We start from the raw sequence: 26,513 nt of genomic DNA, 5'->3' as shown, positions 1-26,513 counted from the left end.
AGACTAATCAATACGTGACTATAAGTGTGGAGATCAAATAGATGTGATCATGTGTATTCCCACCCACATGGCACATGCAGGGGAATAGTGAGTGTGCTCTCCAATCACTGTCAGGACTCAGCAGTTTTCAGTCAGATGCAGTGTCTGCAGACTTCTAAGACCAGGCAATCTTTTAACCATTGTAATAAAATTGTGTCAGAAATACAGATAGGTGCTCATTCTGTTTTGTCTTATTTTCTTGCTTTAAAATGTAGAATTGTTTTAGAACCCAATTAAAGAAGTCTTCCAGGGTTGGCAAATCCCTGCGCCCCAGCTGCAGTTTGCGAAAAAAAAATTAAAAAAAAAATTTGTTTTACTCAACCTTCCCCAGGTCCATCTGAGACTCTGCCGCTGATCCCGGTATTTGCTACTGTCTGCAGCGCTGTCAATGTAACATGAGAGCTGCAGACATTAACAGCCTAGGAGCAGTAGTGGGTACTCTGCGCCTATCCCAAGATGATCAAGTAAAACCATTTACAAAACAAAAGAAAAACAGACTACAGGTGTTTTCTAAAACTGGAAAACCTCCTAAAGAACCATGATTCATCGGTTTGAACTTACTTTGTACATTAACTCCAGATATGCTCTATCACTTAATCTGCCAACTAGCATTTACGCAAAGAGAAGTAATGCCAGAGGTTAGAGAGTTAGTGTTTATGTCATGCACAAATTTCTTGGGCTTCACACATATATACTGCACATCAAAGGTCATGAAGGGGTTAAAATATTTGATTTTTTGTATGGCTCCTTCCCTTTAACAAAAACATTTACAAAATGCTTGCAAAGCTGAAACAAAGCTATTTGCTCTAAAATGAACTTACAGAAATATTCTACAAAGTGAAAAATTTAACAAATAAAAAAAAAAAAAAAAAAAAAAGGAAAGCCCCACATACACAGTACAAACCTTTATTTACAATGTCAGCGGCTACATTGAGATGGGATCAACATTAAACTCCCATCAAGCACTGTAGTTTAACACTTTATACAATCAAAAAAAAAATGCAATGCATTTCATATTATGTGTACATAGTATTGTGAAAATTTGAAAGCACTGTCTACTAGATTAACCCACTGTACTAAACTGGAGTAAATACCTTTAGTGCCAAGATCTTAGAACTAAGAAAGTTTCATGCAAAAGTTATTGCCATTATATATTTACACATCTGACATCCTTCCATTGGCAGGGTACCACAAAGTGAGGACATGCCTACACTGAAACATTTAACAAGGTGATTATCTATAGGAATCAAACTGTGGGGGGCTCAGTCCTAACGCTGGGCAAGTAAACCTACTTACCTACTCTGGGGAACTGGAACGAGATCTGGAGCTGGCAGCAGAGGCTGGGCGTGGAGAAGGTGACCCTTCATTGCTACCAGAAGGTGGGATAGGAGATTTAGACTGGGATCGGGCATCACCATTTTCCCTTGGAGAAGGAGATCTGGAACGACTATGAGAAGATCTCTCCCGTTTAGGGTTTGATCGACTTCTGGAACGATTCCTACTGCTTCTTGATCGACTACGAGACCGGTCACGTTCTCCCATGGACTGACTTCTGGACCTCGCTCTAGAATCTTCCCTATTTTCTTTTGAGAGACTAGGAGACCTTTCTCTAGATCTCTCCCTATTACCTTTAGACTGACTGCATGATCTCTCACGAGAGCTGTCCCTCCTTCCCTTGGACTGACTACGTGATCGCTCCCTAGATTGATCTCTTCTACCTTTAGATTCTTGTTTGCCTTTGGAATGACTTCGCGAACGCTCACGCTTGCTCTTAGAACGACTACTAGATCTATCACGTTTGGATTTACTGCGGCTGCTAGACCTCTCACGTTTGGATCTGGGATGGCTGCCAGAACGATCACGTGTTCCTTTAGAAGGACTACGAGACCTCTTCCGTTTTCCCTTTGAGCGGCTGCGGGATCGAGATCCATGTTCTGATTTGGGTTTGCTTCTTGAACGGGACTTTCTCTGCTTTGATGGAGATAGAGAGGTTTCCTTACTTCTAGATCGAGATTTGGACCTAAAACAATAGAATGACATGAAATGGCAACATAAACTCAAGATAGAACTGAAAATTTAAACCCATTTCCAGCAGCATAAATCTGTGTAATTAAATACAATGAATATTAAAAGCTATTTTTATTAAAAACAGAAAAAAATTATTTACCTTGACTGACTCTTAGCAGGTGAATGTGAAGGGCTCCGTTTTACTGGAGACCGAGAGCGGCTTTCCTTTGCTGGAGACCGAGACTGACTTTTCTTAGCAGGGGAATGGGAAGGACTCTCTTTTGCTGGTGAACGAGACCTTTTGACAGGAGAACGAGAACGGCTTCTGGATCTGCTATGGCTGCTATGCCTGCTCCTGCTGCGAGATCTTCTGCTTCTTGATCGTGACCTTCCCCACAAAGGAAGAAGAAAAAAAAAAAAAAGTGTTAACACAATTTACAGACTAGGGGGTATATTCTGTTACACTTTGGACAAAATGTCTACATATTTACCTTGACCGGCTTCCAGAATAAGACCTCCTGTGGCGCATTTTACTCTCAACCAGGTGAATTCTTCTGCCATTTATCTCAGTGCCATCCAGTTTTTCCAGAGCTCTCTTCATATCAGAATATGATCGAAATTCTATTACACCCTCATTGCTACGCTCTTTGTGCGCATCTGCATAGGTAACCTCACCTGCTTGCCTCATAAAATCCTGCAGAGAAATGTAAAGGAAAAGTTAGAAAACTAGAGACTAACTGCCCATCCTTTACTCCTTCAAAAAATGGCTATTTTCAGATTTTTTTGCTCCCCCCCCCCCCTTTAATTTACAGTATTCAATTTACTGGATACCAAACAGTTTATTTGGTGTGTCACCAATAATTCTGTGTGAATGCTTTGTTTTGTACACCCTGAAATAGACTTTATTGAAACCATTTTGGGATACAAGAAATGTTGATTGACTCATTGCTTTTTGTGGCATTGCACAGCCCAAAAACTTCCAGAATTGTGTTTTTTGTTACGAAGAGTTTATAGATCTGGTTAATTTCATATTTTGATAGATTGGACTATTACAGACACAACTAACTTATTTGTAATGAGGGAAAAGTGGGCAATTTGAACTGCTAATCATTTTTCTTTATTTTTCACTGTATTGTTTAAAGCGAATCTGTCACTACAGATAACCTATCTAAACTTTTAGGCTATGTGCACACGCTGCAGATTTGGCCACTGTGGATCCGCAGCAGTTCTGCAGACAGTGTACAGTACAATGCAAGTCTATGTGATTTACAATCCGCTGTGCACATGCTGCGGTTTTTCAACTGTGGAAAAGCTGTGGTTTTGAATCCGCAGAAAGAATTGACATATCAATTCTTTCTGCGGATTCTGCTGTGGTTTCCCACATATTCCATTGTCCATGTATCAAACCGCAGGTCATTTTACCTGCGGATCCACAGATACAAATCCGCGGGTGAATCCGCAGCGTGTGCACATAGCCTTAGTATGGGCATTCAGGCTATAGAATGCTGAAAACAGCCCTCCCTGTATGTCTCATATTAGCTGCCTTGTTGCTGAGAAATTATCTTTTATCTCTTATATAAGGGACCTCTTCCAGGCTCTGGGGAGGATGCAGCCAGGAAGAAAGCTCCGACTCCAGAACTTATTTTACATAAAGGAGTTACCGGTGAGGGACAACTAACAAAAGTAGAAATTAATCGGGTCTTTTTTCTGCTTCTCCCTCAGCTCTTCTGTATTGTAACAATATTGCAGACTTGTCTGCCTGCGACATGGAAGCTGAATGATGTGTCAGTTATAACTGCACAAGCTCTGCAGTGATTTTAGGAGAGCAGAGAGCATTAGGGCCAATTGTCAGGCAGTGGGGGGGGGGGGGGAATGGTTACAGCAGCAGTTCTATACACATGGTGGTGACTGAAAACTGGATGCTGCTGGGAAGAATAAAGTTAATTTCCTCCAGGCAGCAGGGGTGCAAGTGCTGGCACCAGGCAGCTTCACAACACCATTAACTTTGATTAACCCCATCACATCTGCAGGTTAATAGCGTTTTATTTGCAGGAGACAGGATCCCTTTAAAACAGCCGCAATGTTGAAGTTTCATGAATGCTGTGGTCACATTTAACAAAGGCTTTAAAGGGTAAAACTGAGGCGATCATAGCTAGCTGAGATTGCAGTTACTGTATGAAGCCATCTATGCAACAGAGCCAGCACCTGTGCTGCAAAGGGCAGGCTCTGCACATGAGGCCCCTACATACAGATAGATTTTGAAGCGCAAGAATGCTGTACATGTTTAACAGCCTTTAAGGCATTAAAGTCCTGTAAACCAAGTAATTTTCATAGTCTCGGTAGACCCAATTTACTATACTCACCTTGAGGTCCTGCCAACTACACCGACTAGAGAGATTTTCCACAATAAGTCTGAACTCTGTACGGACAGGTGGACCATATTTGTCTCTGCCAGATCTTTGGCTCCTGTAGCCACCACCACCTTTACACAGAAAAAAAGTGTCAGGGTTGCATATCAACTGCACAACGTATTATCTAATGGTTTGTGTTTTGGGAGGGCTTTAAAACTAGAGAATGAGATTCTTTACATAAACCTCCTTTTGAAGCAGTGATTCTGGCAAGTGATTAGCAGCAGGGATGTTGAGTTACTCCGCTCTGCTGTGTTAAGAATGGGCATGTTTAAAGAGTGCACTCCGTCAACCTTCGCACCAAAATCTTACAGGAATTAATGATATTACAAGGTTTAACTTATTACATGCATTTCTACAAAGTATTTACAAGAGATGCCAGTCACTTTGTTATTTAAGGCAGGAGGTATAAGTGGCACTTGAAAGCACACGCAAGGGGGAGGGCACCTTGTCCAGATTAAAGACGGTTTTGTCTAACCCTTTTAATCCTCACCATCACCCTGCGTCTAATGGCAATAGGCTGCTGTCGTCATGGCTTCCGGTAAGGTCAGCCAAAGGGTCATAGGGCAAGGGTCACACAATGTTTGGAAAGGCCAACCAGGAAAGGCAGTCATCTTAAGCCTCAATGGTCTCAGCCCCCACTGGTCTCTTTCAAATTGAAACATCAAGGACGGTTAAAAAGGATTTTGGAATTCAACATGCAAAAAGGTTAAGAATATACAAGTTAAAAAAAAAATACATTCATAATACCATATTTGCTTCCTACACAAGAATTTATGTACTACCCCCAAATTATATGTTGTAACATTACCATCTGTGATGTCAGTGGGTTTAAAGTTACCAGTGATACCACAGGAGTCAGAAAAATAACTTGACCCATTTGTAACCCAACAGCCCATGTTGTTCCTCCATGACCATTCATACATTTTTGAAGGGTTCAGAACTGGAGAGTGGGCTAGAAACCATCTAGAAAAATAGCTGCTGATTAGGTTTGTCTGGGAAAAATGCATTAATAAAATTCATAAATACCTCTTCTTACAAACTGAAAAATCATTTTTAAAATGTGACTAGAATGAGTTGTATGCCACTTGAGACCTGATGGCCCTGTATATTATCCCTGGCAGGCCGACTAGTGGAAAACCATTCCACAAACAAGCATAAGCAGCTCTTGACCCACCTCTTAGGTCCCCAATACACATTAGAAAATGTCACCCAAACACGCAGATGTTCGACCAACAGCACACTGTGTATGGGGTCGCCTGCCGACTTATGGTCGGTAGAGATGTTGGTCATGCATATCTGGTTTTGGATTACAAATCACATCATTCTCCCAGAGAAGCCATCGGCCAACGTGTCAGCCGGGATCTTTCTCAGAGAACACAAAACACTTGGCCAAACAAACGCTCGAGTACGGAAGCGTTGGAAGTGATGGCTGTTGAACAATATGCCGAAGGAAAATTCAGCCGACAGCAATCTAACGTGCAAGACCAGCTTTACTTTCTGCTATGCGATGGATTGACCACCAGTCGTATGGTTACCACCAGTATATGGTTACACAATTACATCACAGTAAACAGACATCAGCATATTGTATCTAGCAGTTGAAAAAGGGCTGGTCTGCAAGCTGAAACATTGCTAATTTTCAGTATAATGTGTTACTAAATAAGGAATACACTAATGGATGGAATATGATGAAGTTTGTTGAAGTTTACTACGGTAGTGGTCAACCTGGGCATGTATGGTCTCCTCAGGCAGTTTTAAGAGGCTCAAACCCAGGCTGCAGCATCAGCAGCCGATCATGGAAAAGCAGATTTCTACAACAGTGGTCTGTGATCCCCAGTATTTTTCCTTGCCCGTGTAGGTTTTTAGCAGCACACAAACTGCCCCATTTACATTCTAGCACACAATTCTCACAGCAGACATTCTACTTTACATTTGTGGATAAGGTAAGGTTCACATTTGCATTCTTGCTGGAAGAAAGTGCAACATGCTGTACCTTTTTTCCAAAATATTGGTCTCCAAAATGAAACTAAACAGATCCCGTTATAGTGAATTGGGCCCATCTGGTACAGTTTATAATCAGAGGATGAATATCTTTGCCATACGCAGCAAAAACAATACTCTAGTGTGAACCTAGCCTTGTCACTAGACAAAGCAAGCATGTGTTGCTAAATAAAGTTATTTATGAATTTATTAATGCTTTTTTTTATACTTTTCCTGTACAAAGCCCTTAAGCATTTTTTAATTAAGTGCAGCAAGACCCCTCAAGTCAGTCAATCAACAGAAAACATGATTTTCCTGTAACATTAAGAGGTAGTGTACAGGAAAGCTATGACTTGTAAATTATTGTTCGATTAGGTCTATTCTAGCTATCAAATGCAAGAATCTCAAAGCAACTGCTCAAAATTGCCTGATAGCTGTGAAAGAGCAGCTGCTTCCAGATTAAAGAATGGGACCAGCCTACTGGAATAATCAAGTCTAAAAAACTTCTTACTCCATCACTCATGTTCATTAACATGCGTTTCCCAGATGCTACCAATTATATTCCACTGTCTTGTTTGAAGAGATAAAAATGCCATACATTTCATAGGACAATTACAGACAGAATCTGGGCTTTGCCTGTAGTTTATGTCCTGCATTTACCAACCACCAGTTAATTTTCAAATCTGCCACTGCTTTTATTTGGACTCCAACAAGGCAGCACTCCGGTAGGCTACAGATCACTATTGTAAAAAACTAAATACACTGTACAATATGTATTAGTGATACAACGACCTACAGCCTAATGGAGTGGACATCAATTAGATACTTCATTGGAGGAAAAGCAGAGATTTCTATATTGCAAACAGGTTGGTAAATCGGAAGAGGAGCAAAGGTCCAGAATGTGCCTTACAGATCTGTTGCTTTTTAAGCACATGTCTAATGAAAAAAAAAATAAATAAATCAACTTTAGACCTGAACTTGAGCTACATTATACAGCAAAGACTGCCAATAAGCTTTCCCTAAGACTCTCCCTCAAAAGAGCTGCTATCAAAAAATGCAATGCTTACTGCGACTTCCAAAGCCGAATCCATCTCTGTCCCGGCGTGGACCTCGAGCATGCTCTACTATCACACGCTCTCCACAAAGGTCTTTCCCATTCAGTTCATATACAGCATCATCAGCATCACGCGAATCTTCAAACTCTACAAAGCCATATCTGAAATGACAAAATATATTACACAGCCTGCACAGTCCATATTCTGCAAATACACAAAAGAAAACGAGAACTAAATCAGCACTTCAGGATCTAGATGCTCAGACTAGTATCCATGTTGAGCCAGTGATATGCATCTTTCAGACAAAATTGTTCTGATCCAATGATATACATCACATTAACTCAAAGCAAGCAAGACTACTTATAATCTAATCTGCAAAACAATAGGTCTCAAATCTGATCTTTAAAACACCACAACAGCGATTTTTACTGCACTCCTAGAGTGGTGCATTAAGGCCCCGTTACATTTAGCGATGCACCAGCGATCCCAACATGACCCGTTCAGGATCGCTGGTGCATCGCTAAATGGTTGCTAATGAGCTGCCAAACAGGCAGATCTCACTAGCGATGCAGCAGTCGATACTTACCCGTCAGACGCAGTGATAATGACAGTCTTCCACCCGCATCGATGGAGTCGCTAGTCGGCGCCAGCAGGAAGCAGACAACGAGAAATGGACCAGGCCGATCTCGCACGATCAGCGATATCCAGCGGGGAGCCGGGTCGGAGGTGAGTGTCACATGTAACGAGATCGCTACCAATATCGCTGTTGCGTCACAAAATCGGTGACGCTTTAGTGATCTCGCTATGTGTGAAGGGGGCTTTACTGTAAGTGCCCTGTCTCATTACTCACCTGACGTGTCCTTCATTTTCCAGCGTCGCTCTGATAAGTCTCAGGCGAAAATGACCTGCTGGCACATGTCAGAGGTCACTTTTCAATACAAGCCTATGAGAGCTTTGTTCATTTGCAAAACCCTGACAAACAGGTTTTAACAAAGAATGTCGCTGTATTTCACAACATCCATCTGCCCCTCAACTAGACAATTTTCCTGGTCCCTGCTGCTGAAGAACATCCCCACAGCATGATGCTACCACCACCTTTCACTGTGGGGATGATATTCTTGGAGTAATGAGCTGTGTTGGTATGGCACCAGACAGTGTTTTCCTTGATGGCCAAAACTTTCAATTTTGGTCTTCTGACCACAGGATCTTCCTCCATACATTTGAGGAGTCTCCCACATCATAGAATAAGTAATAGCAAACTCAAAATGAGCCTTACGATAGTTTTGTGTAAGTAAAGGCTTTTTTTCTGCCTACTCTGGAGTGTACAGCTTATTGTGATTATATGGATATATACTCCAGATTCTGCTTGGGAACTCTGCAGGTCCTTCAGTTACCTTTGGTCTCTGTGCTGCTTCTTCAATTATTTCCATTTCAGGATAATAGATTTGATGGTTCTGACAGATCAGATCAGTTGTGTTTATAACTCAACCTTGACTTTCACTTAACTTTGTCCCTGACTTGTTTACAGATCTCTTTGGTCTTTATGTTTGGTTAGTGGTGCCTCTTGCTTGAAGGTGTTTCAGCCTCTGTGGCCACAGATCATGTGACAATAGGCCACATTTACCAAGAGCAGAGAAAGACCAGACAACTAATAGTATGCACATCCACATAGTAGTAAATGCAAAAAAAAAAACCCTTTATTTCACCTTAAACAATGAGCATAAAATCATTTAAAACACTAAACCAGTAACCAACACCCCCAATTGTAAAGCCCTATAGGCTTATATGCATGAGAATACACAGTGAATATGAGCTGGCTGATAAACACATGCAACAAAGGTAGTTGATCATACCTCCCTCTCTGTACCAAGATCTCAGGAGATGAGATCGCAGCATCTCCAGAGATATTGGTGCACAGATCTCCATCTGTGCATGTGCCGCCCCCAGCAGCCATTTTCCCGGAGTCCACCACATATGAAACCATGGAACTGCAGGGGCTCTGGCCTTTCACAAAATGTCAGCAAAGCCCTCGCAGCAGCATCGGATATCCGCACGCCTCACATGCGAACACCCCCACATCCCAGCCTGCAGCAATGCTCCACTCTGGCCTCCTCCAGTAGCGACCCTGCATTATAAGATGCACCCCCATTTTCCTCCCAAATTTGGAGGAAAAAGTGCATCTCATAATCCGAAAAATAGGGTGTGTATATATATATTTTTTTTCGCTAATGCGCTGCCAAACAGGCACATCTCACTAGCGATGCAGCAGCGGTCGATACTTACCTGTCAGACACAGGCTTTGCGGCTTAGACCGCTGATGACGTCTCATGAGAGTGATGTCATCTCTGGTCTAAGGCGCAAAGCATTACTGGGACCGCGAGGCCGGGCGCGTGGAAAGGAGATCAGAGGCCGTCAGAAGGCGAGTATAACCTATTTATTTTAATTCTCTTTACAGATTAAGCCCTGCGCCCGATTGAGCGCTACGCCCGACTGCGCCTGTCGCTGATTTTGCGGAATTTCGATTACAGACAGACATAAGACGAATACACAGACTGCTAAAAAAAAAAAAGAACTGCCATTAGGTACTGAGATGAGATCCTCAGACCCCTTATGAGACCATATGCTGGTACGGTTGGCCCTGGGTTCCTCCTAATGCAGGATAGTGCGAGACCTCATGTGACTGGAGTGTCAGCAGTTCTTGCAAGATGAAGGCATTGAAGCTATGGACTGGCCTGCCTGTTCCCCTTACCCGAATCCGATTGAGCACATCTGGGACATAATGTCTCACTCCATCCACCAACGTCACGTTGCACCACAGACTGTCCAGGAGTTGGCGGATGCTTTAGTCCAGGTCTGGGAGGAGATCCCTCAGGAGACCATCCGCTGCCTCATCAGGAGCATACCCAGGTGTTGTAGGGAGGTCATACAGGCAGGTGGAGGCTACACACACTACTGAGCATTATTTCCTTGCCTTGGGGCATTTCCACTGAAGTTGGATCAGCCTGTAATTTGATTTTCCACTTTGATTTGTGAGTATCATTCTAATTCCAGACCTCCACGAGATATTAATTTTGATTTAGTGATCATTTTTATGTTTTATTGTTCTCAATGCATTCCACTATGTAATGAATAAAGATTTTCAACTTAAATATTTCATTCCATGATACCTAGGATGTGGTATTTTAGTGTTGCCTTTATTTTTTTTTTTTTAGATCGATACATGGATATATATATCCTTTTGGGCTTATTGAATACCTTTTTTTCACTACAAAAGGTGTTCTGCCCGCTGTTTGGTAAGGACCATAATAAAATGGTACATGAGTCAAATAAAGACACACGCAAGCTGCGTGAAGAGCAATCTGTTTGATAAAACAAACAAAAAAAAAAAAAAAAAAAAATATTGCATGGGCTCCCACGTAGTTTTCTTAACCAGCAGAGGGAAAGCCAGTGACTGGCAGCAAATGTTTCTAGCCTGGGAAGGGGGTAATACCCATGGATCTTTTCACAGACTATTAATACCAGATTAAAGCTGTATACTTAGCCTTTACTGGCTATTAAAATAGGTGAGCCCCCCCCCCCCCCCCCCCCAAAAAAAAAAATGTGGGTTCCCCTATAATTAATAACCAGCCAAGGCTATGCAGACAGCTGCGGGTTGATAATAGCCAAGAAGAGGTCATGGATATTGCCCTCCCCAGCTACAAAGATCAGCTCTCAGCCACCCCAGAAAAGGTGCATCTCTAAAATGCGCCAATTCTGGCACTTAGCTTTGCTCAACCCACAGTAGCAGTGGCAAGTGGAGTAATAGTTGGGGGGGGGGGGGGGTTGATGTCACCTTTATTGTTTGGTGACATCAACCCCACAGCTTAGGCTATCTGAGGTCATCTGACAGCATGGGAAAAAGGTTCAGAAACCTTCCCACGTTTATTAGTTCATCTCCAGTCAGCCAGTGCACCTGCGCAGAGATGTATTCATTCATTCTGCAGTGGTTTACAGCGGGGCCGGTAGCATTAGCACAGGTCCCTGTGTAAGCTAGTTAACCCCTTGTGATGGATTGCAGCGGGGGACTTGACAGAATGGCAGAGAGGTACGTATTTTGTTTGTTTTTTTTATTTAATTTTTTATTTACGGAACAAGGGCCTTTTTTTGGATTGGCAGAATAATAAATTGTCAAAAACTTTGTATTTATTTCATAAAAATATTTTTTAATTAATGTATGTCTTTAACCCTTTACTATTCTAGGGTTAATAATGGATAGGTGTCTTATTGACACCTCAATTAACCCGGCTTAATGTCACCTTTCAACAGCAAGGTGACATTAATACTTTATTATGAGCCCATGAGCCACCGCTAAAGGTCATGGGAATAGAGAGGCTAAGTGCTAGAAAAGGCACATCTTAGGCTGTGTGCACACGGTGCGGTTTCTGCTGCGTTTCCGCAGCGGTTTTGCCGCTGCGGAAACGCAGCAATTCCGCTGACCAAGTACAGTACAATGAAACCCTATGGGGTTTCAAAGACGCTGTGCTGACGGTGCGGTTTTTTCCACGCGGTTTTGCTGCTGTTTACAAACCGCAGCATGTCAATTGTTTGTGCGGTTTCCGCAGCGGTTTCATACCTCTACCATAGTAGAGGTGTGAAACCGCAGGGCAAAACCGCAGACCAAAACGCAGGAAAACCGCAGGTCACTTTACCTGCGTTTCCGCTCGGAAAAAAACGCAGCGGAATCCGCAACATGTGCACATAGCCTTATAGAGGTGCCTTTTCTGGGGTGGCTGAAGGCAGATTTTTTTTAGTAGGGTGGCAAAAATAATTATCCCTTTCGAGGCTATTAATATCTGCCCTCACTCACTGGCTTTCCCTCTGGCGGAGGAAATTTGCGCTGGAGACCACGCAATTTTCCCCCCCACAATTATAGCCTTAAATTTAACCCCTAGAGTTCCAAATTTTTCTTAAACTACTAAATTGATTAAACACTGACATACATAAATCATTTTGATATGACATTGTTTACTATATGTAAACCATGTGTCATATGTCGGGTTCAGGAATGGTTTTTCTGAAGCCGGCAATTGATTTAGCGGCTATTATGCTATCTATTCTTTTGATTCATGTCAGTGTTTCACAATCTGCGACAGATCCATCGAATTGTGACTGACGGTAAAAAAAAAAAAAAAAAAAAAAAAGAGAAAAAGAAAAAGAAAAAAACTGGTGTGAAACTAGCCCAAGACTGTTCTACACGGGAGATCGCTGTGGGACACTCATTAAATGGATTACATCGGAACAAGGAGTATTTGTGTTGGTTTGGCTTATTTTATTTTTGAAGGAGATCAAGAGTGTTGGGGGATTAGCTGTTTGGTGAGTATTTTTTTTTTTTTTTTTTTTACTACTACTTAACACAGCCAGATGATGGGACAACTATCCCATCAACAGCTAATGCTGTCACTGTTATATGTGACAGCAGACCTAGCCAGATGGACTAGTAGTTCCATCAGACAATGCCTACAGTGTCACACACACTTCCTTCCTGCAGTGTTTTTCACTCGCACATCCGCAGCAAGTCCAAAAGTCTTTTTACAACTGCGGTTTTGCTGCGGATTTGACTGACTTAATGGAAGTCAATGGGTGCAGAAGAGCTGTAGATCCACGCTCATTTTTCTGCAGCATGTGCACACCAATTCTGAATTGCCATTAACACTGGTTGTGCACTACACTGTGAATTTGGTGCAATTCTGCACGTCCAAAACTGCTGCAGATCTGCAACATGCGCATATAGCTTTAGTATCTCATTATCTCAGCACAGTGACAATTTACTTGATTGAATATGTCCTATTGTTGATATTCCCATATCTATTAACCACCGCCGAGAAACCTTTTAACGGTGGCAGTTAAAGGAACTTGCTCCTCAGCACAGCTATTTAAATACGTGGAGAAATAAGTATATAGCTTTCCCCCACATACGGAGTATCGGCATACTCAGGAGAAATTGCACAACAAATTTTCTGGTCCATTTTCTCCTGATGCCCTTGTGATAAAAAAAATTGGTTCCAAAGTAAACTGTTGCTGTTGTGAAAAAGTATAATGTTCATTTTTTCTTTCCACATTGCTTTAGTTCTCGTGAAGCACCTGAAGGGTTACCAAACTTTCTTGAATGTGGTTTTGCGCATGTTGAGGAGTGCAGGTTTTAGAATGGTGTCACTTATGTATTTTGTGTTACCGTATATACTCGAATATAAGCTGAGATTTTCAGCCCATTTTTTGGGGCTGAAAGGCCACCTCTCTGCTTATATTCAAGTCATACACCAGGGGTTGGAGGGGGGGGGGGGGGGGGGGGAGTGAGTTTCAGGTCATACTTACACGTCCTGTTACGGTCTCTGCAGTCCCCAGCTTCTCAGTGATCTCCCTTCCTTCAGCGGTCACATGGTACCGCTCATTAAACTCATGAATATGCACATTCATGAGTTTAAGGAGCAGTACCACATGACCGCTGAAGACAGGAAGGGAGATTGCGGAGAAGCTGGGGGCTGCAGAGACCGTGCCAGGACGGGCAAGTATAGAGATACTCACCTGTCCGGGGTCCATCGCTGCTTGCTGCTGTCTGGCACGTCATCTGTCAGTGACGTTCAGACAGCAGAGGGTACGGTGACGTGGTAAGTGCGTGCCACGCCCCCTGCAGTTTGAACATCACTGTCAAATGACGTGCCAGACAGCAGCAAGCAGCGATGGTCCGGGGGACAGGCGAATCTCAGGTGCCAGCAGTGACACCAGCACCTGGCCCCAGCGACGGAGAGGCAAGCATGTCATTTTTATTTTTAAATGCAGCATCACATGGGGGCATAATGCATGGAGCATCTTATGGGGCATAATCTATGGAACATCTTATGGGGCCATAACCTTTATGGAGCCATTATTAACCTTTGTGCAGCATTATATGGGGCGTATTTTTTATTGAGCATCTTATGGGGCCCATCATGAACTGTATGGAGCATTATGTGGGGCTCCTGATTCAATATGGATAGTCAAAAACATTTAACCTTCTGATGTCTCAATTTTACTTTTATTGGTATCTATTTTTATTTTTTAAATTTACCAGTAGCTGCTGCATTTTCCACCCTAGGCTTATACTCGAGTCAATAAGTTTTCCCAGTTTTTTGTGGCAAAATTAGGGGGGGGGGGGGGTCTGCTTATACTCGAGTATATACGGTATATTTATCCCCCAAACTCACCTCAAAAGTGAGGCGGTCCCTAAAAAAATGGTTTTGTAAATTGTTGTAACAATGAGAAATTGCTGTTTAACTTAACCCTTAGAAAGTCCTAACAAACAAAATTTATGTTTCCAAACCTGTGCTGATGTAAAGTTAACATGAGGGAGAATGTTATTTATTAACCATTTTGTGTGACACCACTTTCTGATTTAAGGGCACAAAAATTAAGTTTGAAAATTGCAAAATTTCTGCCAAATTTCCATTTTTCTCAAATAAAGTCAAGTTATAGCGAAGAAAATTTTACTACCAACATGAAGTACAATGTCAAAAAAAAAAAATCTCAGAATCATTGGGATCTGTTGAAAAGTTCAGAGCTATAACCTCAAAGTGACAGTGGCCAGAATTGTAAAAATTGGTTGGTCATTAAGCACCAAATAAGCTGTCACTAAGGAGTTAAACCAATTTTTTGAGTGAAAACTCCTTTAACCCCCAGAGCTTTTTTCGGTTTTGCATTTTCATTCCCTTTCTTTCTAGAGCCCTAACTTTATTTTTCAACATTCTGTAATGCTGTAGATAAGCCCGATATAACCTTAAAGATAGGAAAAGAGATTATACTCACCCTGGCGTTTCGTCCGGTCCGATAGGTGTCGCCGTCCCGTCCAGGGCCTACATCTTCATACGATGTCCTCCTCCTTGCTTCTCCCTCAGCTCCTGCACAGGAGTCCTTTCTCTGCCCTGTTGAGACCTCTCTAGCCTTTCCCAGCGCCTGAATGCTTATCTACAGAATGCTGAAGATAAGACCCTGATGGTGGTGGCCGCAACTTAAGGGCCTTTTACACAAGGCGATATCGCTAAAGCATCACCGATTGTGACATAACAGCGATATCGCTAGCGATCTCACTACATGTGACACTTACCTCCGACCGGCCTCCCCGCAGGATACCGCTGATTGTGCGAGAACATCCTGGTCCATTTTCTCAACGCCGACTTCCTGCTGACGAGCGATGCTTGGACACGGGCGGAAGACGTCATCAGAGCTGCGTGTGACAGGTAAGTAACGACCGCTGTTGCATTGCTGGTGAGATCTGCCCGTTTGGCAGCTCACTAGCAACCATTTAGCGATGCACCAGCTATCCTGACTGGGTCGTATAGTTGTCGGGATCACTGGTGCATCGCTAAATATAACGGGACCTTTAGAAGGCTAAAATGGGGGTGACAGATTCCCTTTAATCTTTTTATTTGATAGAGCGGACGATTCTGAACATGGCGATACCAAATTTTTAAACACTTTTTTTTACTTTCGCCATGCTTCAATAGTCTCCAGTATAGGAGACTAGAAACTGGCACAACTCAATCAGCTCAGCTACATAGAGGCGATGAGCAGATCACCTCTATGTAGCTGAGCTACTGACTTACCATGAGCACCGACCACCGGGTGGTGCTCATAGCAGTTCCGCACTGAAAACAATAGAGGTCTCCAGGAGACCTCCAGTTGTCATGCCGAACCACCAGTGACCAGCAATCACATAACAGGTCACCGGTGTGCATATTTCCGGCACGCTTGCCAGAAGCGCCATTTAAATGCCGATGTCGGTAAGGGGTTAAACTCAGAGGTGGCGATTTTAGCTTTTCAGTCATGGATCAATTGCCCCAGCTTAATATCAGGTGTGTGCATGCTCCAGGGCACAGAGTGGCGGAGACAAAGCAGCGCACATAGCGTGCACGCTCACGAATCATATAGCCAGTCTAGTGATGGGCAGTCCGGCTCTTTTTGGATCCTAAATGGATCCCTATTAAAGGGAATCTGTCACTTATTTTTTGCAAGTATCAGCTGCAGGCACCACCATCAGGGGCTTATCTACAGCATGCTGTTGTAACCTGAAAGAAAAACAAGTTATATTATTCTCACCCAGGGGGGCGGTCCAGGTCTGGTCTGATGCGTCCTATCTTCTAACGGTGACTACCTCTTCTTTGCTTCCCATCGCGACTTCGGTGCAGGCATACTGCTCTGCCCTGTTGAGGGCAAAGCAGAGTACTGCAGTGTGTAGGCGCCAGGAGAGATTCAGCACCTGCGCGCTGCAGGACTCTGCTTTGCCTCAACAGGGCAGATTAGTATGCCTGCGCCGAAGCGGGAAGCAAAGAGGACATCTAGAAGATGGAAGGTACCGGACCACAACACCCATCGGACCCAGGCTGGACCCCCCCCCCCCCAAAGAGTATAATATAACTTATTTTTCAGGTTACATCGGGGGCTTATCGCCCCTGATGGCGGTGGCCGAATCTCATAGGGCAAAAGTGAGGTGACAGGTTCCCTTTAAATACAATTGTGACAAATTATTTTTGCCATCTGGTTTCATTACAAACATTGCTCCATTTGCCTTTACAGCCAGATTCCCTGTACTCTATTTTGATATGGTCTGCAGCCATAAATGAGAGCTCAGAAAAGCAGTTCCAGCTCCCCATGAGACCTTCCTGGTAGCTCACTGAGGGATTCTCTGTTGAGTCATTCTGCAGCCAGCAATACACAGTACAGCACAGGGGACATAGGAGGCAAGTTAGTGGATGGCTTTCAATAAAACGCAACTACAAAAAAAAAAAAAAATCATTTTAGCCCTAATTAGTGTAAAAAAAAAAAAAACACAAAACTGTGGACACTGATAAAAGCGTACATTTAGTGGTAACCTGATCTTCCCGCCTCCCGTGACGCTGTAATGGAGGCCGATTGCCGGCATTGTGTCAGCATGGGGATCGCACATTCTGACCTCATGTTCCCGCCTATGACGTCGCAGCCCCACAGACCCGTTACACACAGCCCCGCACACGTCGCGCCTCCACCTCCCCACCGCTAGAAAACGGCGCCCGTGGACTTTGTCCTCCGGTAAGTGAACCCCCGCGGCGGGCAGCACAATCGCATTTCATCACACAGGCCCAAAGCCTTGCTGCAAACACTGGGCTTGTGCGGCAGCTCTCCCATCCTTACCCGTTCTTCAAGTCCACCTCCAGGAGTTTTCCGTAGCCTCCGAAAAACCTCTGTATGTCTTTCTCCCGGACATGATAACCGAGTCTTCCGATGTAAACACGCGGCATGGCGGTAGCGTAAAAGATGGCGGCCGCAGCTCAACAGCAGAGTGACGCGACAAAGACAAGAGGGAGTCCTTTATAAACTATATGGGCGTGGTGAGAGCGCGAACAGTTTAGCGCATGCGCCGTTTAGCCGCACAGTGAGGCGGAGTGATTCTCTCAGTCTGGGGAGCACGTGACGAGTGTGTGCGCGCGTGCCGTGGCGTGCAGCGTGGGGAGCGAGGCAGGTCATTCTAGGTATAAGGCTGGAGTCGCACTAACCTGCGCAAAATACTGTCAGTATTTTACATGCGTAATACGGATGACAGATCCCTAAACAGTGCTCCATATGTCATCCGTAATCAAGGTGTGGTCGCGTATTTTGCGCATGTCAGCATCCGTATGTAATCCGTATGGTGAGATTTTCTCGCAGGCTTGCAAAATGGACACATAATGGAGCCCTATGACAGGGTTTCAAGACACCTGGTGCGTATTTCTCGCAAGTCACGTGTGGTCCGTGTGTAATCCGTATTTTTTGCGCACCCATAGACTTGCATTAGCGTATCACGGGCGTAGTACGCTGACAATCGCAGCATGCTGCGAGTGGCACGGAGCGGAGGAGAAATATACGGCTGGTGCGAGTGACCCCATAGAGAATCATTGGTCCGTGTCTAATGCGTGCTTTTAGCGCCTCTCACTCTCCCGTATTCCTCGCCAGTGTGACTCCGGCCTAACCCAGCATTAGGCAGCTCTCGTTATACATATTTGGTGCAGTCAGACTTGAGTAGCTGCGGGTTCTCTACCACATGAGGCTAAGTGCACACGTTGCAGAAAATTTCTGCTCAAAAACCTGAATCCCTGCCCAGAAACCGCACCTATTTTTCCGCAGCGGTTTCAAACCGCAAGGAAGAAGCTAAAACCGCGGAAAAATCCGCAAAATTAATTAGCATGCTGCGGTTTTTAAAACACATCAATGTGCACAAAAAGTGCAAAATGCATAGAAATGACTGGGAAGCTTATTTTTAGCGGTTTTATAGTGAAAAACGCTGTGTGTGAACACAGCCTAATGCTCACATAGGTGCTGATTGTGCTGCAGGTTTCCACCTTATCGCTGAATTCCCGACAGGAATGTGACCAACTGCACATTTTAAAATCCTCACTTCAGCGCCATTTCTGTGCAGCAAAACATAAAAGCAGACAGCAACCCAGACCTGTGATGCATGGCTGCCATCCACATCTACAGAGGCACGTATGTGCCACACAAAATCCCACAGTCGTTTTGGTCACTGTGACATCAGGATATTGCCTAATGGGTGTTGTGATAAATTGTGCAAACTAGGGCCACTAATCAAACTAAGGCCACATTCACACGTTCAGTATTTGAAACCTAAAACCAGGAGTGGGTGATAAATACAGAAGTGGTGACGTGTTTCTATTAGGCCATGTGCACACTGTTCAGTATTTGGTCAGTATTTTACCTCAGTATCTGGAAGCCAAAACCAGGAGTGGGTGATAAATACAGAAGTGGTGACGTGTTTCTATTAGGCCATGTGCACACATTCAGTATTTGGTCAGTATTTTACCTCAGTATCTGTAAGCCAAAACCAGGAGTGGGTGATAAATACAGAAGTGGTGACGTGTTTCTATTAGGCCATGTGCACACGTTCAGTATTTGGTCAGTATTTTACCTCAGTATCTGTAAGCCAAAACCAGGAGTGGGTGATAAATCCAGAAGTGGTGACGTGTTTCTATTAGGCCATGTGCACACATTCAGCATTCAGTATTTGGTCAGTATTTTACCTCAGTATCTGTAAGCCAAAACCAGGAGTGGGTGATAAATACAGAAGTGGTGACGTGTTTCTATTAGGCCATGTGCACACGTTCAGTATTTGGTCAGTATTTTACCTCAGTATCTGTAAGCCAAAACCAGGAGTGGGTGATAAATACAGAAGTGGTGACGTGTTTCTATTAGGCCATGTGCACACATTCAGCATTCAGTATTTCGTCAGTATTTTACCTCAGTATCTGTAAGCAAAAACCAGGAGTGGGTGATAAATACAGAAGTAGTGACGTGTTTCTATTAGGCCATGTGCACACGTTCAGTATTTGGTCAGTATTTTACCTCAGTGTCTGTAAGCCAAAACCAGGAGTGGGTGATAAATACAGAAGTGGTGACGTGTTTCTATTAGGCCATGTGCACACATTCAGTATTTGGTCAGTATTTTACCTCAGTATCTGTAAGCCAAAACCAGGAGTGGGTGATAAATACAGAAGTGGTGACGTGTTTCTATTAAGCCATGGGCACACGTTCAGTATTTGGTCAGTATTTTACCTCAGTATCTGGAAGCCAAAACCAGGAGTGGGTGATAAATACAGAAGTGGTGGCGTGTTTCTATTAGGCAATGTGCACACATTCAGTATTTGGTCAGTATTTTACCTCAGTATTTGTAAGCCAAAACCAGGAGTGCGTTCCTCTGATTGTCCCACTCCTGGTTTTGGCTTACAATACAAATACTGAGGTAAAAAACTCACCAAATACTAATTGTGGCCTTACCTGTCACTCAAATATAAGGCAGTCCACAGATCCCTCCCCTCCATCTGCCACCCTACTGTGCTCACCATTCTGTCAGTGATCTAAGGGTGCTTTCACATTGTGCTCTTGTGTTCCCCCGTCAGGACATACCTCCAAAATTTCTCTCAAAACGGGGTGCGGTCACATGCTCCGACGGGGCCATAGACTGTAATGGTGACAGCAGAGCTCAGTTACGCTCTCCTGTGCATAATTTTCAGAAGGGTACATAGTAGACTATGTGTGAGAGTCCGCATCCGGTAGGTGTACACTTCTGAAAAAATTGCACAGCAGAGCGCAGGTTCTCACTGCCGTTACCATTACAGTCTATAACCCCATCGACCCATGTGTCCGGATCCCGTTTTGCGGAAAGACAGAAAGCAGTATGAAAGCACTTTAAGCCATAAAATGACACTTTTACCCCTGCCCCTCTCCCATATGTAGATTCGATGCATGGAAACTTGCAGTGCTGCAAGAAAAGCAATTGGACGAAAAGGAGGTTCCAGTGTCAAGATCATAAATAAAATAACACTTTATTAAATAAGTATTAAGTCGCAACCCCAGTACCAAGCGTAACTAGAAAGCGGGTTTCAGACTGCTGTCTTGATCCAATGGTAAAAGCGCATTGTGGGAATGTAGCCTAAACATGCCTTTACTGTGACCTCACCTATACTTATCGAGAAAGCTCTTAGTCTTCACAAGCATCCCAAACAGTTTGAGAACCCCCTTATCAGGATCCTGACAGCGCCGGTGTACAGCCTCCGCTGAGCAGGGACTCACCCGCACTGTAGGGACCCCTGGGGACCAGAATAGCCAGAAAGTATAGGTGCACAGGACCTTAGTGATGAAGTTTAGCAAGCCAGCACGGGACCTACGGTCATGTGACTGCAAGGGGGCGGGGCTTAGCGTCCTGCTTTCACAGAAGACAGCAAACTCAGAGTCAGGCAAAACGGAGGTCGTTCACAGTACGGACAGCGAGGTACAGAAGGGGTAAACAGACGGGAGGTCAGACAAAGCCAAAGGTCATACACAAGAGGGCGACGCGGTACCAAGGGGATGAGCAGAGAGAATTCGGGTCACAAGCAGAGAGTCATACACGAGAGGTAGCGCAGTACAAGAGGGACAGGCAGAACTCGTAACAGGGACAGAACCGAATCAAAAACCAAACAAGCAAGCAAGATATCAGGCACAAGGCACACGTACGCACAAGGTCAACTAACTCAGCCGAGGGCAGGAGTATAACTGACACCGGACCTAGGTCCAGTGAGCATTAAATAGCCGCCCTCTGCCAGGGAGAGGCGGAATAATTAACCCCCAATCAGACCAGGACGGGCCAAAGCGAAACCCCGTCCTGGATCATGACACCCCTCTCCTACAAGCCTCAGGGCATCTTCACGCATTGTGTACTTCCACATAGATGTGTACACAGGGAACTCGAAGATTATTACTGTACCAGCTAAATAGATGAGATTTCAACAAATCTCACCTACATATTTAAAAAATGTCTTTGTGGAAAATCCACAGCAGATTTCACCAGTAAGGCTATGTGCGCACGTTGCGTATTTGCTTGCAGAAATTTCTGCGCAAGGTTTCTGCTTCTCTTGGCAGAAAAACGCCGTGGAAAATAAGCTCATTTTTAATGCATTTTTGCATGCGTTTTTGTAAATCCATAGAGCTAAGTAAATATATGTTATTAAAAAAAAAGAATTGTGATGTCATTTCCTTGTATTTAATTTTAATTTTTTAATTTTAATTTTAATCGCAGAGTTGGAAGGGACCTCCTGGGCCATCTGGTCCAACCCCCTGCTCAAAGCAGGATTCGCTAAATCATCCCAGTCAGATGTCTGTCTAGCCTCTGTTTGAAGACTTCCATTGAAGGAGAACTCACCACTTCTCGTGGCAGCTTGTTCCACTCATTGATCACTCTAACTGTCAAAAAGTTTTTTCTAATATCTAATCTGTGTCTCCTCCCATTCAATTTCATCCCATTGCTTCTAGTCTTTCCTTGTGCAAATGAGAATAAAGTTGATCCTTCTACAATGTGACAGCCCTTTAGATATTTGTAGACAGCTATTAAGTCTCCTCTCAGTCTTCTCTTTTGCAAACTAAACATTCCCAAATCCTGCAACCGTTCCTCATAAGACAGGGTTTGCAGACCGGTCACCATTCTGGTCGCTCTTTTCTGAACTTGCTCCAGTTTGTTGATGTCTTTTTTAAAATGTGGTGCCCAAAACTGGACACAATATTCCAGATGAGGTCTGACCAAAGAGGAGTAGTGGGAAATAATGACTTCACGTGATCTAGACTGTATGCTTCTGTTAATACATCCTAGAATTGCATTTGCCTTTTTTGCTGCTGCATCACACTGTTGACTCATATTCAGTTTTTGATCTATTAGTATACCCAAGTCTTTTTCACATGTGCTGTTGCTTAGCCCTATTCCTCCCATTCTGTATATGCTTTTTTCATTTTTATTGCCCAGATGTAGTACTTTGCATTTTTCCCTGTTAAAAACCATTCTGTTAGTTGCTGCCCACTTCTCCAGTTTATTTATATCTTTTTGAATCCTCTCTCTCTCTCTTCTCTAGTATTAGCTATCCCTCCTAGCTTTGTGTCATCAGCAAATTTAATCAGTTTACCCTCAATTCCTTCATCTAAATCGTTGAGATTTTTCATTCTCCATTGAAGACCATAATATCATTACATACCATGTTCACATTTATAATGTTTGCACAAGAAAATCGCATGATGAATAACATGATCAGTGATAACAAAAATTCTCCATTAAATGTCACCTGCTTATTCCAGCAGGAAGTACAGCAGCATCTAAAAATCACTAAAATTGACAAATCCCCGGGCCCGGATGGGATACACCCCCGAGTACTGCAGGAATTAAGTACAGTCATTGATAGACCATTATCTTTAATATTTAAAGATTCCTTAATAATAGGGTCTGTACCACAGGACTGGCGTATAGCAAATGTGCCAATATTCAAAAAGGGGACAAAAACTGACTTGGAAATTATAGGCCAGTAAGCTTAACCTCAACTGTGGGTAAAATCCTGGAGGGTTTTCTAAGAGATACTATACTGGAGTATCTGAAGAAGAATGACCTCATGACCCAATATCAATATGGGTTTACAAGGGACCGTTCCTGTCAGACTAATCTGCTAAGCTTCTATGAAGAGGTAAGTTCTGGACTGGACCAAGGGAACGCAGTGGACGTGGTGTATATCGACTTTTCAAAAGCTTTTGATACGGTGCCACTCAAAAGGTTGATACTTAAAATGAGAACAATGGGGATAGGGGAAAATATGTGTAAGTGGGTTAAGAGCTGGCTCAGGGATAGGAAAGAAAGGGTGGTTATTTATGGAGCACACTCTGACTGGGTCACGGATAGCAGTGGGGTACCGCACAGTCGGTGTTGGGCTCGCTTCTTTTTGAAATATATTTAATAATGACCTTGTATGGGGCAGGCAGAGTAGAATTTCAATATTTGCAGATGACCTAAACTCTGCAGGGTAGTCAATGCAGAGGAGGACAATTTAACATTACAGGAAGATTTATGTAAACTAGAAGCTTGGGTTGATAAATGGCAAATGGGCTTTAATGGGGATAAATGTTAGGTCATGCACTTGGGTAGAGCAAACGATGTATAATTATTAGTGATGAGCGAGTATACTCATTGCTCGGGTTTTCCTGAGCATGCTCAGATGTCCTCTGAGTATTTTGGCGTGCTTGGAGATTTAGCTTTCTTCATCTTACAGTGCCTTGCGAAAGTATTCGGCCCCCTGGAACATTTAAACCTTTTCCCACATATGCTTCAAACATAAAGATACCAAATGTAAATTTTTGATGAAGAATCAACAACAGTTGGGACACAATTGTGAAGTTGAACAAAATTTATTGGTTATTTTAAATTTTTGTGGAAATTCAAAAACTGAAAAGTGGGGCGTGCAATATTATTCGGCCTCTTTACTTTCAGTGCAGCAAACTCACTCCAGAAGTTCATTGTGGATCTCTGAATTATCCAATATTGTCCTAAAAGACTAATGATGATAAATATAATCCACCTGTGTGTAATCAAGTATCCGTATAAATGCACCTGCTCTGTGATAGTCTCAGGGTTCTGTTTGATGCACAGAGAGCATCATGAAGATCAAGGAACACAACAGGCTGGTCCATGATTCTGTTGTGGAGAAGTTTAAAGCCAGATGCTCATTAATTTTGCAGAAAAGTCCGCTTTTTTAACTATTTTCTATGAGTCAGAAGATGCTTGGAAAAAAACGCTTGAAAAACGTGCGGTTTTTGCACAAACAAAGCGCGGAAATCAAAAGCGCGTTTTTTGGGAAGGAGTCCGGTTTTGAAGCAGAAATTTTCTGCATACGTGGGCACATAGCCTTAAAGTAAAATTCATATTAATTGCTCCCCACGTCCGTAGTCCATTCCACCTCTCGACGACAGCTTCAGTGTATAGAAGTGGGAGGGATTATGGGCATGGCGAGCAGTGAATATTCATTTCTCTTTAGCAATGGGCAAAGGCTTTTACCGCAGCAGCCAGCTCCTGCCTCCTGTCACCCGTTGCTCCGTCGCTGGCGCTGGGCGGCCCCCTGACTTACGGGCCCCAGAGTGGCTGAATGGTGTGTGGCCCTAGGCAACTGCCTCGTCTGCTTGAACCTAACGCCTGCCCTGTATGCAAGACACGTGCCACATATGTCAGTTACATACTAGGTGTCAGGTTCACCGCACTGCACTTGCTCACTGAGCCAGTGTGCATGTCCTGAGTACAAAAGATACCTGTGGTGAAGATGCATGCTTTAGACTAACAGAGCCTGAAGCACGTGACTGCTGAAAGGTAACTACGGGACAAGTTACCAAGGGGCATAGGCAGAGATGTAAACCAGATTAAGCCGGGGTCAAAGCACGAGATAGCACAACAATACCAAAAGGTTAGACAGAGCGGATAATCAGGACGTAGCAATAGATCAGAAAACCAGAACGGGCAACACACGGTACAATAGGGAAAAACTGTAACGGAGTAACGATAGCCTAGCCAGGAGGTCAGAACCGGAGAAGACGATAGTACCAAAACGTGAGACAGAGAACAGAGTGAGGAGACAGACCGGGTCATACACGAGAAGCAAACAAGCAACGCAGTATACATGCACACCAGGGGTCAGACACAGCCAGAATAACAGTATAGCTGACAGGGAATCCTAGTCTGGAGTGAGTATAAATACCCCTCCCAGATCCAAAGTGAGGCTGGCAAAAGTTAACCCTGCGAGAACAGGACATTAACCATGTCCTAACCATGACAGTACCCACCTCTTAATGGGGGGCCACTGGACCCCCAGGATTCTCAGGGTATCTGGCATGAAAAGCCCGCACCAGTCGATCAGCGTGCACCGAACTGGCCGGAACCCATGACCGATCCTCAATGGAATATCCCTTCCAATGAATAAGGTACTAAAGTCTCTGGCGCACCCACCGTGAATCAATGATGCGCCCTACCTCGTACTCCAGTTGACCCTCTACCAACACTGGTGGAGCCACAGATGAGGGATCTTCTCTAACTGTCCCCACAGGTTTTAGTAGGGACCTGTGGAAGACGTTAGATATTTTGAAGGAGGTGGGCAACTGTAATCTGTATGCCACCGGGTTAATCACCTCTACAATCTTGCATGGACCAATAAGTTTGGGCCCAACTTCATAGTGGGTATTTTAAGTTTGATGTTACGGGTGGACAACCAGACTTTTTCCCCCTCTGTTAACGCAGGACCCAACCTCCTCCTCCTGTCCGCAAAATGTTTGTACTTCTGGGCTTTTGGAGATGTTCCCCTGCACCTCCCTCCAGAGGGTTTTTAACTGTTGTACCATCCCCTTGGCACCAGGGCAATCCGAATCCATACGGGAAAATTCCCCAAACTGCGGAACAAACCCATAATTGACCTGAAAGGGAGACTTTCCGGTAGACTGATTAATACGACAGTTGAATGCAAATTCTGCCATGGGCAATACCTCACACCAGTCTTCCTGTTAGGCGTCAGGTTTCTGCGTCTGCTCTGCAGGAATCCAGAGCCTCACATTCCGCGGTCTCCTGCTGTCTACTGCAGAGAAGAATGCTTTGCAGCAGACCGCTCCAGAGACTAAGTTCCTCTGTGCTCCTACTGGGCATCCTCACGAGACGATCTCC

At 43.9% G+C, this 26,513-nt stretch overlaps 1 protein-coding gene across 1 annotated transcript; it reads right to left on the bottom strand.

The window, feature by feature from the left end:
- Positions 1-929: 929 nt before the first annotated feature.
- On the bottom strand, positions 930-17,829 carry SRSF6 (serine and arginine rich splicing factor 6). Its single transcript, XM_073555314.1, has 6 exons — positions 17,672-17,829; positions 7,505-7,653; positions 4,410-4,528; positions 2,538-2,740; positions 2,207-2,434; positions 930-2,059 (listed from the first exon to the last, which is right to left on the bottom strand). The coding sequence occupies exons 1-6, from the start codon at positions 17,776-17,778 to the stop codon at positions 1,336-1,338; spliced, it is 1,530 nt and encodes a 509-aa protein (XP_073411415.1). The 5' UTR covers positions 17,779-17,829; the 3' UTR covers positions 930-1,335.
- Positions 17,830-26,513: the final 8,684 nt, after the last annotated feature.

This window comes from Dendrobates tinctorius, unplaced genomic scaffold (assembly GCF_039654945.1).
Source record: "Dendrobates tinctorius isolate UK_male_01 unplaced genomic scaffold, ASM3965494v1 ptg000223l, whole genome shotgun sequence".
NCBI classification, from domain to species: Eukaryota; Metazoa; Chordata; class Amphibia; order Anura; family Dendrobatidae; genus Dendrobates; species Dendrobates tinctorius.
The sequence above is the reverse complement of the archived record's forward strand: the minus strand, read 5'-3'. Positions and strand labels throughout refer to the sequence as shown.